Here is a 24,897-nt window from a genome sequence, read left to right as displayed (position 1 = left end):
AGAACAAACAGTATATATTTATGTGCGGTCCATGTACGATATTAATATATATGATCCATTCACGATTAATACGTAATGCATACTGTAAATTTTATAATTTTCCAAGAGACAAACTAGATTACCTACAATAATACGTCTATAATATGAAAATTGAAGAATTATTCATTTCGAAATGGGATTCTATTCGACACGCGCTCGGTGTATTCTACAACATTAATATTCATAATTATTCCAACAACTTTTTATTTGCTCTCACGATCTTGAATTTTCGTAGGCATAGAATCGAAACGCTGTTTTAGCTAATCGCAAGTGAAGAATCTACGTTGGGTAGAGAAGCAGAATTATTTTTCGAAAAGTGTTCGTATGGGAAAAATTTCAGAGTAACTGTACTACATCACGGATGCGCTAATTTTGATCGAGATGAAATGGATGCTCCGTACATGAGACAGTATTTAACGCAGTGTCCTGATTTAAAGACCTAAAAAGGTGATTGTCGGCGATTTTTTTTTTTGATAGGGAGAGATAGAACGAAGTTTCTTAAAACTTCGAGTGGATTTTAACACATATTTAAAAGGTACGAGCGAAAATTTTTATCATACAAGTGTCGCAGAACGGCAGCGTTATTAGCTGACTCGCTAACTGAAAAATATGTCTTGAATCAACGGCTGACCATCGAAGGGCCTAACCGCTTGAGTCTGAAATCGGCAGGAAAGATAAAGTGCGTATTTCTTGTCTGAATTGTAAGGATTGAAATCATAATGCATTATATCATATCATCGTACATCGTACATCATGCGTCATCTTGCATCATACATCATACAGCATACATAGTATTGAAGTTTGAAACCAAAGTTGGATGTTCGGATGTTCAGAAACTGACGACACCCAAAATTTTTTTTTCTCATGACGTCATCGATCTATAGTAATCGAAAATGAGCTAGCCGAATTCCTCAGTCTGGAAACAATCGCGCAGTAGAGCGGACGGATGTGAGTCGCGCTCCGCAAATTTCGAGTACCGGGTTCTGTACCTCCTGGATCCTGCGCTCCGGGTCCGCGTCCTAGTGCAACTCGAGTTCCGGGACAAGCGCTCCGTAGTTTCTATGCTCCAGGTCCGGTACCTGGTGAAACTCGACTTCCAGGACAAGCGCTCCGTGGTTCCTGTGCTCCAGATACGCTACCTGATAAAAGTCTACTTCCGGGACAAGCGCTCCGTGGTTCCTGCGCTCCAGGTCCGCGACCTGGTGAAACTCTACTCCCAGAACAAGCGCTCCATAGTTTCTGCGCTCAAGGTCCACTACCTGCAGTAACTCGACTTCCAGGACAAGCGCTCCGTAGTTCTGGCTGTCCAGGTCCTTGAAGTGGTGACTTTCGACCTTCAGGAATAATTTTCTGTAGATTTGGCTGTCGAGGTCCTCCACCTGGTGGATCTCGACCTCCAGGACAAGCGCCCCGTAGTTTTGGCTGTCCAGGTACTTGAACAGGCGATTTTTGACGTTAAGGACTAATTTTTAAGTTTACAACTTTGATTATTGAAAACGTTATGATACGTACTATCAAACCAATATGCATGCTTCAGATAAAATTTTAAATTCGAAAAAAAACTGAACGACCAGGATCAACAAATTGCAATTGGTGACTAGTTAGCATAGTATACATAGGAATACATGAAAATAACGTCATTTTTCACGCAAGCCTAAATTCAGTAACTATCAATGCGCTAATGAAATATCTATATAATTTTTCACAATTTTCTCATGAACTTTTTGGTAAAATCTGTCAATAAAAAAATTATATTAATCCTTACACAATATTTTTGATGTGTTCTAATTTTTACTGAAATTATTTATTAGCATCCGAGGTATAACCCGAGGTGGTGAGCGGTGGTCGTGGGAAGTGGTTGGCAGTGGTTGGAGGTGATCGAGGTGAACAAGGAGGAAAAGGCCGCGGAAGACGAGGAGAACGAGGATTTGTGAACGGTGAGTAAACCAGTTTTCTAATATTTAATAGCAATTGTAATTATATTTTATTTCAAATTTTTCAAACTTGTCACGTTTAAAATGAATTATTTAAATTCGTTTTTTGCGCAAGCACAAATTCAGTAGCTATGAATGAGCTTATACAATTTATTACATTATTAATTATTTAATTAATAAATTACTCAATTATATTAATCCTTACATGATATTTTCGATGTGTTCTTATACTGAAAATATTTATTACTATTCAAGGTATAAGCTGAGGTGGTTGGCGGTGGTTGGAGGTGGTCGGAGGTGGACGAGGAGGAGGACGAGGTGGACGAGGATTTGTGTTCGGTGAGTAAAACATTTTCATAATATTTGGTGGCAATTGTAATTATATTTCATGTAAAATATTTCAAACTTGTCATGTTTACAATAAATTATTTCAATTCATTTTTTGTGCAAGCACAAATTCAGTAGCTATCAATGCGCTAATAAAATTTATTATATTATTGATTAATTAATTATTTGTATTATTCCTTACACAATATTTTTTATGTGTTCCTATACTGAGAATATTCATTACTATTCCAGGTATAACCCGAAGTGGTTGGCGGTGGTCGAGCTGGACAAGGTGGAGGACGAGGATTTGTGCTCGGTGAGTTTAACATCATTATAATATTTGATGAAGTAGGATTAGGAATGGAAGGAAGAGTAGAAGTGGGATCGGGAGTAGGAGTAGGAGTAGGAGTGGGAGTAGAAGTAGAAGTACGAATAGAAGAAGGATCAGGAGTAGGTGTAGGATCAGGAATAGAATCAGGAGTAGGTGTGGGATCAGGTGAAGAAGTAGTATCATGAGTAGAAGTAGGAGTAGGATCAGGAGTAGGTGTAGAAATAGGAGTGGTAGTAGTAATAGCAGCAGGGTGCAAGGGGAGGGGGCGGTGGGGGGGGGGGGGGGGGCAGAGAAGAGAAACCAAATACAAAATAGTAATAGCCCTTTGCCGCAGCATAGATCCATACAAGATTCCAAGGTAGGCATCTTAGATTTACGAGCAAAGTCTGATTAGTACTTTGTCAATCTTGTTAGACCTATGAGATACGTTTCTAACCAGACAAAAATATATTGAAAATTTACAGTATTTGACAACAGTGATACCTTATCACATGGACAGTGGCCCACCTGATAATCAAGCTTTACAAGTCCTCATTAAGAGTAAGTTTTACAAGTTCTTGGTAACAGTACCAACAATTACGTAATAACTTCATTCGAAATTAATAATATGTTTTTGTTTTCAGTATTAAAGGCTATTGATGAGGATAGTTCAACGGTGCCCACATTATTAACGGACTACATATTGAAAGGTGGGTTGATTTCTTTCACCTTGTCTTGAATCCGTGCGAGATAAACACTTGTATATTTCACGGTCCAGTTATTATCATGAGGTTGAAGTTCGTAATGTTATTCAGGCTATGAATTTTTAGAAAAACTTGGAATACAACTTCAGGATTGTCTGAAAATAAGTAAACCGTAATAAACCAAATTATAATCATATCAAGTTATCACTAATAAGCAATTGCGGGTAAAATATTAGCTTACTTTTGTAAGTATTTATAAATATAGCCTCTATGAATATTCATTGTTGGTATATAAGGTCTGGCAAGGTACCTACTTTCTGTAAGAGATGTTGAAGATTTCCAACATAATTATGTTTCAGTTCTGTGCCCCACCTAGTGATCCACTAGTACATATCCTCCGACGTGACATCGCTGTGCTACGTATAAAGAAGAAAAGATTTATTAAGATGCAGATTGCTCCTCTCTTCTTGCCATTGTGCTTTCATATAGAACCACAATAAATCTTATAGAAATGAGCTCTCATTGAGATTTCTCTGTATTTCTAACTCGACGCGAGAAGGCAAAAATCAATGTAATGCCATCTGTAAGGTAATTGGACTCGTATTTGCACTACGAGAACTCGTTGGGCATTTTGCGGTGAAATTTGAAAAATTGTTGTACAAGAAATTAAATAACTATAAAAATGGATAAAAAATATTATCTCTAATAGTGAATGTAGCTAATACAGCTTTAACCGTATATTGATTATATTAATGATCTATTGTGACAAGATCGGAATTAGATAAGCTCTCTAAATACTCTTTTCTAGACTATTAATTTACATCATGTATATGTAAATGTATATTTCTTCACTTTATACAATCACTGCACTAGGATTACCCTTGCCACGTTTTATGGTGCGCTTGTGTAATTTGTATATTATTAACCTTACGTTTTACTCTATTTGCGACAAGTTGTGAGTGTTTCTAATTTCTTGGCAATTATTTATACACATGTATGTGTATATATGTATATGTATACTTATGCATGTGTATATACATATATACACATGTTTAAAACTAGATTTTTACAATAAACACAGAGGTTTTAGTATATTCACATACGGATTTCTGTGTATAGGTATACTTGAACTAAAATATCCTTATCTCTAATACGGAGTTGTTCGTAATTCGCATTTGTTCTTGTAACCCAATGTCCTACATACGTTGGCAAAAATCTAGATCCAACTTAACTGAGTCTCAAAGCCCTGTTGACATAAGAGCAGCTATTCGATAGAAATTATAGTTTATAGTTTACACAGCCCATTGCATGATATTTCATTATAAATACATATGTTTCAATGTATTTAGGAATAATTTATCAAATATACAGAGGTCATGTGCAAATAATAAATGAATTCGACCGCAGTTTGATGTATTCATTAAAGCTTCAACAATAAATTTAAGCTTTGTTAGTTCTTTTATTTTATTATGGATAATCAAAAACATTTCCGACTATTCGTACTGTGGAAGCGTGGGGATTAAACCAAATGTAGCAAAAGATTAGAAACGGTGTATGAAGCGTACGGGTATTTTTCTAATAATGCAAACACGTGCCGCTAGCTTAGTTTTGAAATATCTAGAATACCACGCCTTGCGAATTAGCTTTCCAGACAGAGATGAATGATGAATTATAAGGACTGCATTATCGTTGTTGAATACTCTATGCCTCATGGGAAACGAAAATCTGTAACGATAAAATTGATGCACCGGATCATCGTCGACTTTAACTTTTGAAATGTCCTACCATTTCCGAACACCTCCAACCATCCTATTTACCTATATTACTAGATCAGCTATGATATGCAAAGAGAAGAATTATTCACTTCGAAATGGAATTCTATTCGACGCGCGCTCGATGTATTCCATAACATTAGTATTCATAATTATTCCGACAACTTTTCATTTGCTCTCTCGATCTTGAATTTTCGTAGGCATATAATCGAAACGCTGTTCTAGCTAGTCGAGAGTGAAGTATCTACGGTGGGTAGAGAAGCAGAATTGTTTTTCGAAAAGTATTCGGATGGAAAAAAATTCAGAGTAACTGCAATACATCACGGATGCGCTAATTTTGAACGAGATGAAATGGATGCTTCGTATATGAGACAGTATTTAAAGCAGCGTAGTGATTTAAAGACCTAAAAAGGTGATAGGGAGAGAAAGAACGAAGCTTCTTAACACTTCGAGTGTATTTTAACACACATTTGAAAGATACGAGCAAAATTTTTCATCGTCCAACTGTCGCAGAACGGCAGCGTTGTTAACTGACCCGTTAACTGAAGGATATATCTTCAGTCAACGGCTGACCATCGAAGGGCCTGGCCGCTTGAGTCTGGAATCGGCAGGAGAGATGAAGTGTGTATTTCTTGTATGAAATGTGAAAGCTAAAATCATTATACATCATATCATATCATCATACCTTATACATCATACATCGTACATCGTACATCGTACATCATACATCATCATACATAGTATCAAAGTTCGAAACCATAGTTTGGATGTCGGACGTTCAGAAAGTGACGTCACCAATTCAAAATCAGCTAGCCGAATTCCTCAGTCTAGAAACAACCGCGCAGTAGAGCGGACGGATGAGAGTCGCGCTCCGTAAATTTCGAGTACCGGGTTCTCAACCTCCCGGATCCCGCGCTTCGGGTCCGCTACGTATTTCGAGTACGGGGTTCTCAACCTCCCAGATCCCGCGCTTCGGGTCCGCTACGCGGTGAAACTCGACTTCCACGATAAGCGCTCCCTGGTTCCTGGTTCATGTTTACAATAAATTATTTCAATTCGTTTTTCGCGCAACCCCAAATTCGGTAGCTGTCAGTCCGCTAATAAAATTTCTCGACTTCCAGGATAAGCGCTCTGTGGTTCCTGGTTCATGTTTACAATAAATTATTTCAATTCGTTTTTCGCGCAACCCCAAATTCGGTAGCTGTCAGTCCGCTAATAAAATTTCTCGACTTCCAGAATAAGCGCTCCGTGGTTCCTGGTTCATGTTTACAATAAATTATTTCAATTCGTTTTTCGCGCACGCCCAAATTCAGCAGCGGTCGGTGCGCTAATAAAATTTCTATAACTTTATAATCTTCTCATAATCTTTTTGGTAAAATATGTCGATAAAAAAATTTTATCAAACCTTACACATTATTTTTGATTTGTTCTCACGCTGAAAATATTTATTACTATTCGAGGTATAACTCGAGGTGGTTGGCGGTTTTCGTTGGAGGTAGTTAGGGGTGGTTGCGGGTAATCTCGGTGATTCAGGAGGAGGGGGACGAGGATTTGTGCTCGGTGAGTAAAACACTTTTATAATATTTCACGGCAATTGTAATTATATTTTATCTGAAATATTTCAAACTTCTCACGTTTACATTGAATTATTTCAATTCATTTTTCGTGCAAGCACATATTCAGTAGCTATGAATAATCTTATACAATTTATTATATTATTAATTAATTGATTAATATTCCTATTTATATTTAATGGCAATTGTAATTATATTTCATCTGAAATATTACAAACTTGTCACGTTTACAATAAATTATTTCAATTCATTTTTCGTGCAAGCACATATTCAGTAGCTATGAATAATCTTGTACAATTTATTACATTATTAATTAATTAATTAATATTCCTATTTATATTTAATGGCAATTGTAATTATATTTCATCTGAAATATTACAAACTTGTCACGTTTACAATAAATTATTTCAATTCATTTTTCGTGCAAGCACATATTTAGTAGCTATGAATAATCTTGTACAATTTATTACATTATTAATTAATTAATTAATATTCCTATTTATATTTAATGGCAATTGTAATTATATTTCATCTGAAATATTACAAACTTGTCACGTTTACAATAAATTATTTCAATTCATTTTTCGTGCAAGCACATATTTAGTAGCTATGAATAATCTTGTACAATTTATTACATTATTAATTAATTAATTAATATTCTTATAATATTTGATGGCAATTGTAATTATATTTCGTCTGAAATATTACAAACTTGTCACGTTTACAATAAATTATTTCAATTCATTTTTCGTGCAAGCACATATTCAGTAGCTATGAATAATCTTGTACAATTTATTACATTATTAATTAATTAATTAATATTCTTATAACATTTGATGGCAATTGTAATTATATTTCGTCTGAAATATTACAAACTTGTCACGTTCACAATAAATTATTTCAATTCATTTTTCGTGCAAGCACATATTCAGTAGCTATGAATAATCTTGTACAATTTATTACATTATTAATTAATTAATTAATATTCTTATAATATTTGATGGCAATTGTAATTATATTTCGTCTGAAATATTACAAACTTGTCACGTTTACAATAAATTATTTCAATTCATTTTTCGTGCAAGCACATATTCAGTAGCTATGAATAATCTTGTACAATTTATTACATTATTAATTAATTAATTAATATTCTTATAATATTTGATGGCAATTGTAATTATATTTCGTCTGAAATATTACAAACTTGTCACGTTTACAATAAATTATTTCAATTCATTTTTCGTGCAAGCACATATTCAGTAGCTATGAATAATCTAGTACAATTTATTACATTATTAATTAATTAATTAATATTCTTATAATATTTGATGGCAATTGTAATTATATTTCGTCTGAAATATTACAAACTTGTCACGTTTACAATAAATTATTTCAATTCATTTTTCGTGCAAGCACATATTCAGTAGCTATGAATAATCTTGTACAATTTATTACATTATTAATTAATTAATTAATATTCTTATAATATTTGATGGCAATTGTAATTATATTTCGTCTGAAATATTACAAACTTGTCACGTTTACAATAAATTATTTCAATTCATTTTTCGTGCAAGCACATATTCAGTAGCTATGAATAATCTCGTACAATTTATTACATTATTAATTAATTAATTAATATTCTTATAACATTTGATGGCAATTGTAATTATATTTCGTCTGAAATATTACAAACTTGTCACGTTCACAATAAATTATTTCAATTCATTTTTCGTGCAAGCACATATTCAGTAGCTATGAATAATCTTGTACAATTTATTACATTATTAATTAATTAATTAATATTCTTATAATATTTGATGGCAATTGTAATTATATTTCGTCTGAAATATTACAAACTTGTCACGTTTACAATAAATTATTTCAATTCATTTTTCGTGCAAGCACATATTCAGTAGCTATGAATAATCTTGTACAATTTATTACATTAATAATTAATTAATTAATATTCTTATAATATTTGATGGCAATTGTAATTATATTTCGTCTGAAATATTACAAACTTGTCACGTTTACAATAAATTATTTCAATTCATTTTTCGTGCAAGCACATATTCAGTAGCTATGAATAATCTAGTACAATTTATTACATTATTAATTAATTAATTAATATTCTTATAATATTTGATGGCAATTGTAATTATATTTCGTCTGAAATATTACAAACTTGTCACGTTTACAATAAATTATTTCAATTCATTTTTCGTGCAAGCACATATTCAGTAGCTATGAATAATCTTGTACAATTTATTACATTATTAATTAATTAATTAATATTCTTATAATATTTGATGGCAATTGTAATTATATTTCGTCTGAAATATTACAAACTTGTCACGTTTACAATAAATTATTTCAATTCATTTTTCGTGCAAGCACATATTCAGTAGCTATGAATAATCTTGTACAATTTATTATATTATTAATTAATTGATTAATTACATTAATCCTTACACAATATTTTTGATGTGTTCCTATACTAAAAATATTCATTACTATTCCAGGTATTACCCGAGGTGGTCGGAGGTGGACGAGGAGGAGGACCAGGTGGACGAGGAGGAGGACCAGGTGGACGAGGAGGAGGACGAGGTGGACGAGGAGGAGGCGGGGTGGGTCGTGGGAGAGGACCTCTCCTCTCCTCAGAGGAGGGAAGGGGGAGGGGCAGGGAAGGGGCAGCGGGGGGAGGGAGGGGGTGGGGAGGGGGAAGGGACGGGAAGGGCAGGGGGAGGGGTGGGCAGGAAAGGGAAAGGGGGAGGGGAGGGAGGGAGGGAGGGAGGGAGGGAGGGAGGGAGGAAGGGTGGGTGGGAGGGACGGGGTGGGCGGGAGGGTGGGAGTGGAGGACGGATGTCGATGCGAGCCCGTTAGAGTTGATAGCAGAACACACACACGCCTGCCCGCCCCTTCCCTCTCCCTCCCGCCCACCCCGTCCCTCCCTCCCTCCCTCCCACCCTCCCACCCTCCCTCCCACCCCGCCCCTCCCCTCCCCCCTTCCCTTCGCGGCCCGCCCCTCCCCCTGCCCTTCCCCCTCCCACCACCCCACCCCGGCCCCTTCCACCTCTCCCCCTTCCCTGCCCCTCCCCCTCCCCTCCTCTGAGGAGAGGAGAGGTCCTCTCCCACGACCCACCCCGCCTCCTCCTCGTCCACCTCGTCCTCCTCCTCGTCCACCTGGTCCTCCTCCTCGTCCACCTGGTCCTCCTCCTCGTCCACCTCCGACCACCTCGGGTAATACCTGGAATAGTAATGAATATTTTTAGTATAGGAACACATCAAAAATATTGTGTAAGGATTAATGTAATTGATCAATTAATTATTAATATAATAAATTGTACAAGATTATTCATAGCTACTGAATATGTGCTTGCACGAAAAATGAATTGAAATAATTTATTGTAAACGTGACAAGTTTGTAATATTTCAGACGAAATATAATTACAATTGCCATCAAATATTATAAGAATATTAATTAATTAATTAATAATGTAATAAATTGTACAAGATTATTCATAGCTACTGAATATGTGCTTGCACGAAAAATGAATTGAAATAATTTATTGTGAACGTGACAAGTTTGTAATATTTCAGACGAAATATAATTACAATTGCCATCAAATGTTATAGGAATATTAATTAATTAATTAATAATGTAATAAATTGTACGAGATTATTCATAGCTACTGAATATGTGCTTGCACGAAAAATGAATTGAAATAATTTATTGTAAACGTGACAAGTTTGTAATATTTCAGACGAAATATAATTACAATTGCCATCAAATATTATAAGAATATTAATTAATTAATTAATAATGTAATAAATTGTACAAGATTATTCATAGCTACTAAATATGTGCTTGCACGAAAAATGAATTGAAATAATTTATTGTGAACGTGACAAGTTTGTAATATTTCAGACGAAATATAATTACAATTGCCATCAAATGTTATAAGAATATTAATTAATTAATTAATAATGTAATAAATTGTACAAGATTATTCATAGCTACTGAATATGTGCTTGCACGAAAAATGAATTGAAATAATTTATTGTAAACGTGACAAGTTTGTAATATTTCAGACGAAATATAATTACAATTGCCATCAAATATTATAAGAATATTAATTAATTAATTAATAATGTAATAAATTGTACAAGATTATTCATAGCTACTAAATATGTGCTTGCACGAAAAATGAATTGAAATAATTTATTGTAAACGTGACAAGTTTGTAATATTTCAGATGAAATATAATTACAATTGCCATTAAATATAAATAGGAATATTAATTAATTAATTAATAATGTAATAAATTGTACAAGATTATTCATAGCTACTAAATATGTGCTTGCACGAAAAATGAATTGAAATAATTTATTGTAAACGTGACAAGTTTGTAATATTTCAGATGAAATATAATTACAATTGCCATTAAATATAAATAGGAATATTAATTAATTAATTAATAATGTAATAAATTGTACAAGATTATTCATAGCTACTGAATATGTGCTTGCACGAAAAATGAATTGAAATAATTTATTGTAAACGTGACAAGTTTGTAATATTTCAGATGAAATATAATTACAATTGCCATTAAATATAAATAGGAATATTAATCAATTAATTAATAATATAATAAATTGTATAAGATTATTCATAGCTACTGAATATGTGCTTGCACGAAAAATGAATTGAAATAATTCAATGTAAACGTGAGAAGTTTGAAATATTTCAGATAAAATATAATTACAATTGCCGTGAAATATTATAAAAGTGTTTTACTCACCGAGCACAAATCCTCGTCCCCCTCCTCCTGAATCACCGAGATTACCCGCAACCACCCCTAACTACCTCCAACGAAAACCGCCAACCACCTCGAGTTATACCTCGAATAGTAATAAATATTTTCAGCGTGAGAACAAATCAAAAATAATGTGTAAGGTTTGATATAATTTTTTTATCGACATATTTTACCAAAAAGATTATGAGAAGATTATAAAGTTATAGAAATTTTATTAGCGCACCGACCGCTGCTGAATTTGGGCGTGCGCGAAAAACGAATTGAAATAATTTATTGTAAACATGAACCAGGAACCACGGAGCGCTTATTCTGGAAGTCGAGAAATTTTATTAGCGGACTGACAGCTACCGAATTTGGGGTTGCGCGAAAAACGAATTGAAATAATTTATTGTAAACATGAACCAGGAACCACAGAGCGCTTATCCTGGAAGTCGAGAAATTTTATTAGCGGACTGACAGCTACCGAATTTGGGGTTGCGCGAAAAACGAATTGAAATAATTTATTGTAAACATGAACCAGGAACCAGGGAGCGCTTATCGTGGAAGTCGAGTTTCACCGCGTAGCGGACCCGAAGCGCGGGATCTGGGAGGTTGAGAACCCCGTACTCGAAATACGTAGCGGACCCGAAGCGCGGGATCCGGGAGGTTGAGAACCCGGTACTCGAAATTTACGGAGCGCGACTCTCATCCGTCCGCTCTACTGCGCGGTTGTTTCTAGACTGAGGAATTCGGCTAGCTGATTTTGAATTGGTGACGTCACTTTCTGAACGTCCGACATCCAAACTATGGTTTCGAACTTTGATACTATGTATGATGATGTATGATGTACGATGTACGATGTACGATGTATGATGTATAAGGTATGATGATATGATATGATGTATAATGATTTTAGCTTTCACATTTCATACAAGAAATACACACTTCATCTCTCCTGCCGATTCCAGACTCAAGCGGCCAGGCCCTTCGATGGTCAGCCGTTGACTGAAGATATATCCTTCAGTTAACGGGTCAGTTAACAACGCTGCCGTTCTGCGACAGTTGGACGATGAAAAATTTTGCTCGTATCTTTCAAATGTGTGTTAAAATACACTCGAAGTGTTAAGAAGCTTCGTTCTTTCTCTCCCTATCACCTTTTTAGGTCTTTAAATCACTACGCTGCTTTAAATACTGTCTCATATACGAAGCATCCATTTCATCTCGTTCAAAATTAGCGCATCCGTGATGTATTGCAGTTACTCTGAATTTTTTTCCATCCGAATACTTTTCGAAAAACAATTCTGCTTCTCTACCCACCGTAGATACTTCACTCTCGACTAGCTAGAACAGCGTTTCGATTATATGCCTACGAAAATTCAAGATCGAGAGAGCAAATGAAAAGTTGTCGGAATAATTATGAATACTAATGTTATGGAATACATCGAGCGCGCGTCGAATAGAATTCCATTTCGAAGTGAATAATTCTTCTCTTTGCATATCATAGCTGATCTAGTAATATAGGTAAATAGGATGGTTGGAGGTGTTCGGAAATGGTAGGACATTTCAAAAGTTAAAGTCGACGATGATCCGGTGCATCAATTTTATCGTTACAGATTTTCGTTTCCCATGAGGCATAGAGTATTCAACAACGATAATGCAGTCCTTATAATTCATCATTCATCTCTGTCTGGAAAGCTAATTCGCAAGGCGTGGTATTCTAGATATTTCAAAACTAAGCTAGCGGCACGTGTTTGCATTATTAGAAAAATACCCGTACGCTTCATACACCGTTTCTAATCTTTTGCTACATTTGGTTTAATCCCCACGCTTCCACAGTACGAATAGTCGGAAATGTTTTTGATTATCCATAATAAAATAAAAGAACTAACAAAGCTTAAATTTATTGTTGAAGCTTTAATGAATACATCAAACTGCGGTCGAATTCATTTATTATTTGCACATGACCTCTGTATATTTGATAAATTATTCCTAAATACATTGAAACATATGTATTTATAATGAAATATCATGCAATGGGCTGTGTAAACTATAAACTATAATTTCTATCGAATAGCTGCTCTTATGTCAACAGGGCTTTGAGACTCAGTTAAGTTGGATCTAGATTTTTGCCAACGTATGTAGGACATTGGGTTACAAGAACAAATGCGAATTACGAACAACTCCGTATTAGAGATAAGGATATTTTAGTTCAAGTATACCTATACACAGAAATCCGTATGTGAATATACTAAAACCTCTGTGTTTATTGTAAAAATCTAGTTTTAAACATGTGTATATATGTATATACACATGCATAAGTATACATATACATATATACACATACATGTGCATAAATAATTGCCAAGAAATTAGAAACACTCACAACTTGTCGCAAATAGAGTAAAACGTAAGGTTAATAATATACAAATTACACAAGCGCACCATAAAACGTGGCAAGGGTAATCCTAGTGCAGTGATTGTATAAAGTGAAGAAATATACATTTACATATACATGATGTAAATTAATAGTCTAGAAAAGAGTATTTAGAGAGCTTATCTAATTCCGATCTTGTCACAATAGATCATTAATATAATCAATATACGGTTAAAGCTGTATTAGCTACATTCACTATTAGAGATAATATTTTTTATCCATTTTTATAGTTATTTAATTTCTTGTACAACAATTTTTCAAATTTCACCGCAAAATGCCCAACGAGTTCTCGTAGTGCAAATACGAGTCCAATTACCTTACAGATGGCATTACATTGATTTTTGCCTTCTCGCGTCGAGTTAGAAATACAGAGAAATCTCAATGAGAGCTCATTTCTATAAGATTTATTGTGGTTCTATATGAAAGCACAATGGCAAGAAGAGAGGAGCAATCTGCATCTTAATAAATCTTTTCTTCTTTATACGTAGCACAGCGATGTCACGTCGGAGGATATGTACTAGTGGATCACTAGGTGGGGCACAGAACTGAAACATAATTATGTTGGAAATCTTCAACATCTCTTACAGAAAGTAGGTACCTTGCCAGACCTTATATACCAACAATGAATATTCATAGAGGCTATATTTATAAATACTTACAAAAGTAAGCTAATATTTTACCCGCAATTGCTTATTAGTGATAACTTGATATGATTATAATTTGGTTTATTACGGTTTACTTATTTTCAGACAATCCTGAAGTTGTATTCCAAGTTTTTCTAAAAATTCATAGCCTGAATAACATTACGAACTTCAACCTCATGATAATAACTGGACCGTGAAATATACAAGTGTTTATCTCGCACGGATTCAAGACAAGGTGAAAGAAATCAACCCACCTTTCAATATGTAGTCCGTTAATAATGTGGGCACCGTTGAACTATCCTCATCAATAGCCTTTAATACTGAAAACAAAAACATATTATTAATTTCGAATGAAGTTATTACGTAATTGTTGGTACTGTTACCAAGAACTTGTAAAACTTACTCTTAATGAGGACTTGTAAAGCTTGATTATCAGGTGGGCCACTGTCCATGTGATAAGGTATCACTGTTGTCAAATACTGTAAATTTTCAATATATTTTTGTCTGGTTAGAAACGTATCTCATAGGTCTAACAAGATTGACAAAGTTCTAATCAGACTTTGCTCGTAAATCTAAGTTGCCTACCTTGGAATCTTGTATGGATCTATGCTGCGGCAAAGAGCTATTACTATTTTGTATTTGGTTTCTCTTCTCTGCCCCCCCCCCCCCCACCGCCCCCTCCCCTTGCACCCTGCTGCTATTACTACTACCACTCCTATTTCTACACCTACTCCTGATCCTACTCCTACTTCTACTCATGATACTACTTCTTCACCTGATCCCACACCTACTCCTGATTCTATTCCTGATCCTACACCTACTCCTGATCCTTCTTCTATTCGTACTTCTACTTCTACTCCCACTCCTACTCCTACTCCTACTCCCGATCCCACTTCTACTCTTCCTTCCATTCCTAATCCTACTTCATCAAATATTATAATGATGTTAAACTCACCGAGCACAAATCCTCGTCCTCCACCTCGTCCAGCTCGACCACCGCCAACCACTTCGGGTTATACCTGGAATAGTAATGAATATTCTCAGTATAGGAACACATAAAAAATATTGTGTAAGGAATAATACAAATAATTAATTAATCAATAATATAATAAATTTTATTAGCGCATTGATAGCTACTGAATTTGTGCTTGCACAAAAAATGAATTGAAATAATTTATTGTAAACATGACAAGTTTGAAATATTTTACATGAAATATAATTACAATTGCCACCAAATATTATGAAAATGTTTTACTTACCGAGCACAAATCCTCGTCCTCCGCGTCCACCGTGTTCTCCTCGTCTTCCTCGTCCTCCTCCTCGCCCAGTTCGACCGCCACCATTCACCGCTAACCACTTCCAACGACCTCCGCCAACCACCTCGGGTTATACCTGGAATAATAATAAATATTCTCAGTATAGGAAAGAATTAAGAATATTGTGTGAGGATTAATATAATTAATTAATTTATTAATAATATAATAAATTTTATTCGCGCATTGATAGCTACTGAATACGTGCTTGCGCGAAAAATGAATTGAACTAATTTGATGTAAATATGACAAGTTTGAATTATTTTAGATAAAATATAATTACAATTGCCATCAAGTATTATAAAAGTGTTTTACTCACCGAGCACAAATCCTCGTCCACCTCGTCCACCTTCATCTCCTCGTTTTCCTCGTCCTCCTCCTCGTCCACCTCCGGCCACCACCAACCACCGCCAACCACCTCGGGTTGTACCTTTAATAGTAATAAATATTTTCAGTATAACAACACATCAAAAATATTATGTAAGGATAAGTATAATTAATTGATTAATTAAGAATATAATCAATTTCATTATCACATTTATAGTTACCGAATTTGTGCTTGCGCGAAAACTGAATTGAAATAATATATTGTAAACATGACAAGTTTGAAAAATTTCAAATACAATACAATTACAATTGCCATTAAATATTTCAAAAATCGTGAACTCACCGAGCACAAATCCTCGTCCTCCTCGTCCTCCTCCTCGTCCACCTTCGACCACCTTCAACCACCTCGAACAACCACCGATAACTACCTCACCTTATACCTTGAATAGTAATAAATATTTTCAGCATAAGAACACATCGAAAATATCGTGTAAGGATTAATGTAATTGAGTAATTAATTAATTAATAATGTAGTGAATTGTATAAGCTTATTCATAGCTACTGAATTTGTGCTTGCACGAAAAACGAATTGAAATAATTTGTGGTAAACATGACATGTTTGAAAAATTATAAATATAACATAATTACAATTGCCATTAAATATTATAAATAATTTACAAGTCGTTTGAATTTTTTGTCCCGACCTTGCTTGGTGGTTTGAAATGGAACCAGCCTATACTCTTACTCCTACTCCTACTCCTACTACCGCCGACCACCTCCGTCCTCCTCGTTCACCTCGTCCCCCTAGTCCATCTCCTCCTTCTTCTCATTCTTGTCCTCCACGTCCACTTGACCCTCCACCTCCGCCTACTCCTCCTTCTCCGACCACCTTCAACCACCGCCAACCATATCCAACGACCATCGCTAGCCACCTCGGGTCATACCTCGAATACTAATAAATATTATCAGTATTAGGACACATCAAAAATATTATGTAACGATTAGTATAATTTTTTTATCGATACATTTCGCCGACAAGATTGTGAGAAAATTATAAATAATTATATAAATTTTATTAGCGCATTGATAGCTACTGAAGTTGGGCTTGCGCGAAAAACGAATCTAAATGATTTATTGTAAGTGTCAAGTTTACAAAATTTCAGATAAAATATAATTACAGTTGCCAGTAAATATTATAAAAACATTATACTTACCGGGCACGAATAGTAACATAGTATTTGATTACAATTATTCATTTTGTACTATTATCGTATACAAGTGGTTAAAAACTGAAAGCAATGAATAATTATATAACTAAATAATTAGGTAACACCGAAAAAAGATCGATCATAAAATCAGATAATGAAGAAATAATATCTTCTATGTCGGTTCAAAGTGGAAACCAGGTTCTTTAAATGCTGCCGTATGAAAGATTGGGAAAATTACACATATTTTCTTTCAAATCAATCAAATACGATAAGATTTAAGCGAAGCGTTGATTGTCGGCTATTTTTTTTAGTGGGAGATAACTAACGAAGCTTTTTAAAAAATCGAGTTTCACCAGGTAGTGGACCTGGAGCGCAAAAACTACGGAGCGCTTATCCCTGAAGTCGAGTTTCACCATGTAGTGGACCTTGAGCGCGAAAACTACGGAGCGCTCGTCCTGGAAGTTGGATTTCACGAGGTAGTGGACCATGTGCGCAGAAACTACGGAGCGCTTGTCTTGGAAGTCGAGGTTCACCAGGTAGCGAACCTGGAGCGCAGGAACCACGGAGTGTTTGTCCAGGAAGTCGAGTTCCTGCAGGTAGTGGACCTAGAGCGCAGGAACCACGAAGCGCTAGTCCCGGAAGTCGAGTTTCATGAGGTAGCGGACATGGAGCGCAGGAACCACGGAGCGCTTGTCCTGAAAGTCAAGTTTCACCAGGTAGCGTGCCTTGAGGGCAGAAACCATGGAGCGCCCGTTCTGGAAGTCGAGGTTCACGCGGTAGTGGACCCGGAGTGAAGAAACTACGGGGCACTTGTCCTGGAAGCCGAGTTTCACCAGGTGCGTACCTGGAGCGCTCGTCCCTGAAGTCGAGTTGCATCAGGAAGCGGACCTGGAGCACAGGATCCAGAAGGTAATGAATCCGGTACTCGAAATTTGCGGAGCGCGACTCTCAACCGTCCGCTCTACTGCGCGGTTGTTTCCAGACTGAGGAATTCGGCTAGCTGATTTTAGATCGATGACGTCAAGAGAAAAAAAATTTTGGGTGACGTCACTTTCTGAACAGCCGTACATCCAAACTTTGGTTTCGAACTTTAATACTATGTATGATGGTGTATGATGATATGATATGATGTATGATGATTTCAGTTTTCACATTTCGTACAAGAAATACGCACTTTATCCTTGCTGTCGATTCCAGACTCAAGCGGCCAGGCCCTTCGATGGTCAGCCGTTGACTAAAGATATATTCTTCAGTTAACGGGTCAGCTAATAAAGCTGCCGTTCTGCCACAGTTGGATTTTAAAAAATTTTGCTTGTACCGTTCAAATGTGTGTTAAAATACACTTGAAGTTTCAAGAAGCTTCGTACTTTTTCTCCCTATCACCTTTTCAGGTCGTTAAATCACTACACTGCGTTAAATATTGTCTCACATACGGAGCATCCATTTTATCTTGATCAAAATTAGCGCATCCCTGATGTCATGCAGTTACTCTGAATTTTTTTCCATCCGAACACTTTTCGAAAAACAATTCTGCTTCTTTACCCAACGTAGATATTTCACTTGCGACTGGATAAAACAGCGTTTCAATTCTATGCCTACGAAAATTCAAGATCGAGAGAGCAAATGAAAAGTTGTTGGAATAATTATGAATATTAATGTTATGGAATACATCGAGCGCGTGTCGAATAGAATCCCATTTCGACATGAATAATTCTTCACTTTTCATATTATTGACGTATTATTGTAGGTAATCTAGTTTTATCTCTTGGAAAATTAAAAAATTTACAGTATGCATTACGTATTAATCGCGAATGGGTCATATATATTAATATCGTACATAAACCGCACATAAGTATATACAGTTTGGTCTCTGCATCATTATTACATCTGATCTATTATTATTTATGATCTATGTATACATTATTCTCTCGGGTACCTATACCTCAATTAAATCACTGTTTTGCTACGAATTTTGGACGAAATTTATTCTCATTAATAATTTCTTGTATAGCCGACAAGTCGGTTAGTGTACACACAGGCCAAGTACTGGTTTGGGTTTACCATTGCAAAGACTGTGTTACTCGGAAGGTGAATGCAGCCAGCATCATGTCGAAATCGGTAATTCTCTGATGTTCTGCAATAATTTGTCAACTCTACCGTTGGAACATCTCAGGGAGCGCAAACGCACGACGATTTTCGGTTGTCACACCAAAGCCCATTGGGGCGAATGTCTATATTCTTCAGTCAACGTAGGAGGTGTTTGGAGGTGTATGGCGGTGATCGGTCGTGGTCGAGGAGGATGACGAAGACGACGATAACGAGTGGTCGGCGGAGGACGAGGAGGGGGACGAGGAGAACGAAGGTGGTCGGTGGTGGTCGGAGGTGGTTGGAGGTGCTCGGAAATGGTAGGAGGTGGTAAGCGCTGGCAGGAGGTGGTAGGAGGTGGTTGGTGGCAGTAGGAGATATTTGGAGGTGATAGGAAATTGTAGGAGGTGTATGGTGGTGGTTGGAGATGATTGGTAGTAGTCGAGGAGGACGCCGACGACGAGGACGACGAGGGGGTGGAGGAGGAGGTGGGGGAGATGGCCGAGGTGGACTCAGTCAACGCGTTTATTGAGATGGAGTTTGTTTCACGCTCAGCCGACTATGGCGCTGTAGTTTTCTCTGTGTTGCCAACATAACTGTCTAGTGTAAAAAATTAACCGTCTCATATTCATTGTCCCCAAGTTTACATATGAACTATGTAATATCCAAGTGCGCGATGGAATTACAAGACATAGTCGTACGTTGAATCTACGAAACAATGTGTGGCAGGTATCGAACTTGAACCGTCTTCCTTGATAATTCTAACAATAAGTACAGTTAACTGTGAATGCTCATAAACCATATATAAATTGACTGAAGATTTTTTAGACATTTTTTTGTGTTCAGCAGAATAGTCGTTGCAAGCGCAATTTACTCATAAGTCATAATGTTAGTTACGTATGACACTTGCATTCGTTGGTCACACGACAAAGTTCTGTAGGATCCAAATTATAGAGATTCGATTGTGGGTATACATCATCTAATAAAATTGTAACAGCTTTCTCCCTGCGCCCAGACACAATAACAAGTTTCGACATATCGTCATGGGGTGCACCATTAATAATTTTTTTCTACGTATTCGATTTTAGTAGAACATTTGCGTTTACCTCCAAAGCCAAAACTGTTCACACCGACATAACCGCCGTCCCATCGCGTCGGTTCGGTAATAACTCAGATACGACCAGTCTTCAGTAATTCGATTTCATCGCGATGGCAATGATAATTTGTATTCGGCGAAATGATTCCACTCACCATCGCAAGTATAACCTTCTAATGAAGTGTCATCTATTACTATTATGGATTAGACAACACGAATTTGGTTAATAATAGTATATGAAAATCAGTTTCTAGACTGCCTTTACCCATCTCTTCAAAAACAATCAAGCTTATAATAATGTATAATAATATACGTATTTAATATATACGAGTGGCATTAACTTCTTCAGGGTCATCTGCTTTGGTCCCAGTGCGATGAGCCTCTAGGTATGCCAAAACGAATGGTCAGATTTCGCACTCTTGATAAAACTGTTCCAGTAAAATATGTTGCATGTTAGTCGACTGAAACGTAATTCCCTCTTCTTTGAAACCATCACAATTTGTTTTTGTGTAAACAACACGCGCATAAATACATTTCACATTCTTAAATTTCTGCAGATAAATTGCAGATACCGCTTCACTACGATAGTAGCCATTTCTGTCAGCATTGAATGATTTACATCTTCCGTCTGCCGAAGTGAGGAGTAGTAAGAAATATTATATTGTGCAGCGAGTGAGCAAAAGTGTTGATTCTAAGTGAGTGCGGATATCATACCATCTCAGAATCGTCGTTGCCCACGAGTTGCACACGGTATTTTTCACAAGGCGATTTTGGCCGCCTACTGAACATGAACAAAAGATGCTATTTCCATGAATGAGTAGTAGTTGGGAAATGGTAAAGCACTAATTCACTATTGTTATTGTTGTTGTTAACTTTTTACCATAATCGAAAAATATAATTGTAGGTACAAAATGAAAATTAATTTTGTAGCCGTTACCAGAAAGTCTAGTATCCCTTATGACTGTTTTTGGATGCGAACTTTTATCTTGTGCTTGCGATTATTCCATACAGTCAAATTCTGATATATTTGGTAACATATACCATAAGGGTCATTTTTCAAAGCTGTGCATTTCGAGATTGAAGTAAAATATTAATGCCAAAACGTATTGTACTTTCGTGTACACGTAAATAAATGAAATTATAAGCTTACTTCGATCTGAACATAGTCACTTGTTACGCTATGACTAAAAATGATAAAACTTTATAGCACTTCTCGACGAAGTGCACATACTATTTTCCAATGTGTTATTAATACGTACTTTACGTCATAAGCGCACGGTGTTATACTTAATGCAACTTCGAAAGTAACCGCGTTAAGAACGACACTTGTGACCGAAGGAATCTCAACATCATTAAATATGCATACGTTGTCTATGATCATAATATTTCGCTGACCGTATGAGACTGCCACATGGTTACCATACATAATACATTTTAAACAAGAACTTAGGACTCACTATCTGTGCGGGCATGCTTACAATTTGTCTGGGATAAGAAGAAGCGCATTACAGATTTCATTGGTACACCGTTTTAATCACATCATAATAGATATCATTCTACATAAACTGTGTCATTTTGTTAAAACTTCGGGGAAAGAAGTTACACAGTTGTGAAAACATCGGAAGCCGACAAGTTCATGGAAAACTGCAATAATATCAGCAACACAGAGCATAAGTACTCGTGGCCTATGCAATCTGAAACCCTACACGACTTAGTAGGTAACTTTGCGTCCTACTTTTGAATAGTAAATAATGATATTGCCATATGCGATACAGTTCACAAGAAAGTATAGCGATAAGTGTCTCGTGTCGCAATTTCAATAACCCATTTGATTTTTGAAATACTTACTATATATTTGAAATACTTGATAACGGCCGATGATTGTGAATCCATGCAGATGCTTGTACCGAAAAGGTCAACAGTGTCCATTTTTAGGGTTGCACTGCAATTTCAGGTCTTCCCAATGCTACATAATTATATATCACCGATATCTCCAATTCGGTAGGAAATTGGTAATACCTACAGGACGTCTGAGGATTGTTCTTCAATCTTGAGGAGGTCAATCTAAAACCTAACAAGACGTATCAAATGCGAGTTCATGTCATAAGAGATCATTTGCAAGCTAAGAATAATAATGTACATGAAGAATTGATCTGAAACACACCAGCTGGGATGTACCCAACGAGTATTCAGAAGGTTCATTTATGGTTTTAAAAACATTAATAGCTATCGCGTAGTACGTGATTATTATATAAAAGGTAGCCATTTTCGTTCGAATGCATCTGAGTCAGTTGAGCATATTGAATATTAAAAATTTTCGATTAGAATTCGTGTCTTATCAAGTAGATAGAAGCTTGTGAAAACTTCAGTCCACCTTGTAGAAATTCACGCAAGTGCGCACGGATTCGAATGGAACCAAGAAAACTGCGGCTTTTACGCAAAAACGTGTGAAATTTTCCAAGAAAAGTGCTTACTTCATACTTTTACTAGTCCAAAACGGTTTGGAATAGATGAACTATTATAGAGAGATTTGCGATGTACAATATCTGTTCGAAATGATGTGACGAATGATCAGATCCAAAAACGAAACCACCAAATATAAACTCTGCTGATCTGTAATGTTATGTCCTTTATATTCATGATTGATAGAATTGGGCAAAGTCCAAAACTTGTCTGTTGCGTCTGTGCCGTCGAATCAGCCTTGAATCGATTCAACAGCGGGGTTTATATTTAATTACGCCATCGAAACGTTTTTATGAAAGAATCTTGAGTAATAATAGTCACCGAAATAATTGCATTGTGACTTGTCCCCAGGTCACAATAAACCAACGGATTTCACGTGGATTCTACAGGATCATGGAAATGTGAGATTGGAATTGGAAGCATCCCGATGAAAAAATCTTTCCATTTTCCATCAATGCATATTGAACTTCTGGCGATGAATTTACTGTGAACTCTAAATCCAGTCTATAATCGAACATTGCAGGTTACGGGGAATCATAAATGTTACAGAACGGATGTTCAGTTTGCATCTTCCTCGATATACAGCATTTCCCTCCGTGCAGTAAATCTCTTCATCTTCTTTCAGTACCATCCAACGGAACATTTTAGGACTGGGAGAAACGAGAAAAAATTATCATCGGAAATATTAGCAAACTCAAGATTTCTAGCGAGGAAAATCCTACGCGCAATATTATAGTCATTGTAAATATCAAGTCAAACTTGACCTGTAAGTTGGATAAATCCGATTCATCTATGCAAAAAGAATTTTGATTGCAAGAATCCGTTTGCCAAGAGGTGACTGCAGTGTAACAGGGTAGCCCAAATTCTTTGCTGTTTCAACCACCACGCATCTATTTCAAAGAAAATTTCGCTCTATTACTAAATGCATACCTACAGCTTAAGTCTAACCGAAGACTGTTCGGATTTGCAGGTCAGAGACACATTTCCCAAATATTTTTCTATGGATGCCATTTGGGCTAAAAATTTTGCAAACAACTATGTCATCCCACTAACCCTACAACTAGAACGATCTATTGAAAACGTGTAAGAAACCATCAAAGTCTGGTACTCTGGGTCGACTACCAAAGTCAGGAGCTACTCCTTAATTTCCAGGACTGTAACTAACGGACAATACGTTAACAATTTGCATTTGCATTCGAAATTCACCAAGGTTAAACTGACTTACGCCACTTGCATTCTCAACCCTTAGATCGTCCAACATATTTTTTAATATGCTTAATTTGATAACGGCATAAATTTCAAGTAAAAAAATGTACAAGTCCAAGCAATCCATCGACAAGGTAGTTTCGTTTCTCACAGTTAGTAATTTCAATGGTTCTAGTCAGTATTCCTGAAAATCAGGCTGTATTTTTGTACTCATCCTCTGCGCGAAAACTGTAACCCATCCCCCGTGTGCAAGAGGAAAAATTAATGAACTACTTGGCCATTAATACAGAATTTATGTCTATGCACTGTGCTTCCACGCTGGAAAGCGTTTGTATTTCTTGCGGGCAAGCAGAAAATTGACCAGCCGATCGGAATGTGATCTATAGTCGGATACTTACCTCACGAAGAAAACACATCGATGCCAGGCTGCCTTCATACCACACGCCGGTTGCCTGATGGTAATTCAGAACTCTTATTGCAGAGGTACCGACATTCAATTTTACGAATAGGTACAACTCATGTGAAATTCAAAAACCGCACCGAATTCGCATTTTGTTCTCCTGCTCATCATGTCAAATAACTGATGAAAAAATGTTGAACGATTTTACTTGGAGAAAAAAAACCAATTAAAGCATGGGATACCAAAACTGTTCGACCCTTAT

The 24,897-nt window shown here is 36.2% G+C and overlaps 1 protein-coding gene and 1 long non-coding RNA gene across 3 annotated transcripts; one reads left to right on the top strand and one right to left on the bottom strand.

The window, feature by feature from the left end:
• The first annotated feature begins 2,578 nt into the window (after positions 1-2,578).
• On the top strand, positions 2,579-3,520 carry LOC124295140. Of its 2 annotated transcripts, none has more exons than XR_006905065.1 (3): positions 2,579-2,616; positions 3,096-3,171; positions 3,255-3,520. It is a non-coding gene; the product is annotated as an uncharacterized LOC124295140 (long non-coding RNA). The 2 variants fall into 2 exon arrangements; XR_006905064.1 differs by lacking the exon at positions 2,579-2,616 and adding an exon at positions 2,915-2,989.
• An 11,071-nt stretch (positions 3,521-14,591) lies between these two features.
• Positions 14,592-17,410, bottom strand: LOC124295171. Its single transcript, XM_046744060.1, has 6 exons — positions 17,392-17,410; positions 16,170-16,268; positions 15,797-15,929; positions 15,493-15,556; positions 14,941-15,016; positions 14,592-14,857 (listed from the first exon to the last, which is right to left on the bottom strand). Exons 1-6 carry the CDS (start codon positions 17,408-17,410, stop codon positions 14,763-14,765), a joined length of 486 nt encoding a protein of 161 aa, XP_046600016.1. The 3' UTR covers positions 14,592-14,762.
• Between the last annotated feature and the right edge of the window lie 7,487 nt (positions 17,411-24,897).

The sequence above is a fragment of the Neodiprion lecontei genome, chromosome 6 (assembly GCF_021901455.1).
Source record: "Neodiprion lecontei isolate iyNeoLeco1 chromosome 6, iyNeoLeco1.1, whole genome shotgun sequence".
NCBI lineage: Eukaryota > Metazoa > Arthropoda > Insecta > Hymenoptera > Diprionidae > Neodiprion > Neodiprion lecontei.
This window is presented reverse-complemented; position numbering and strand designations above follow the sequence as displayed.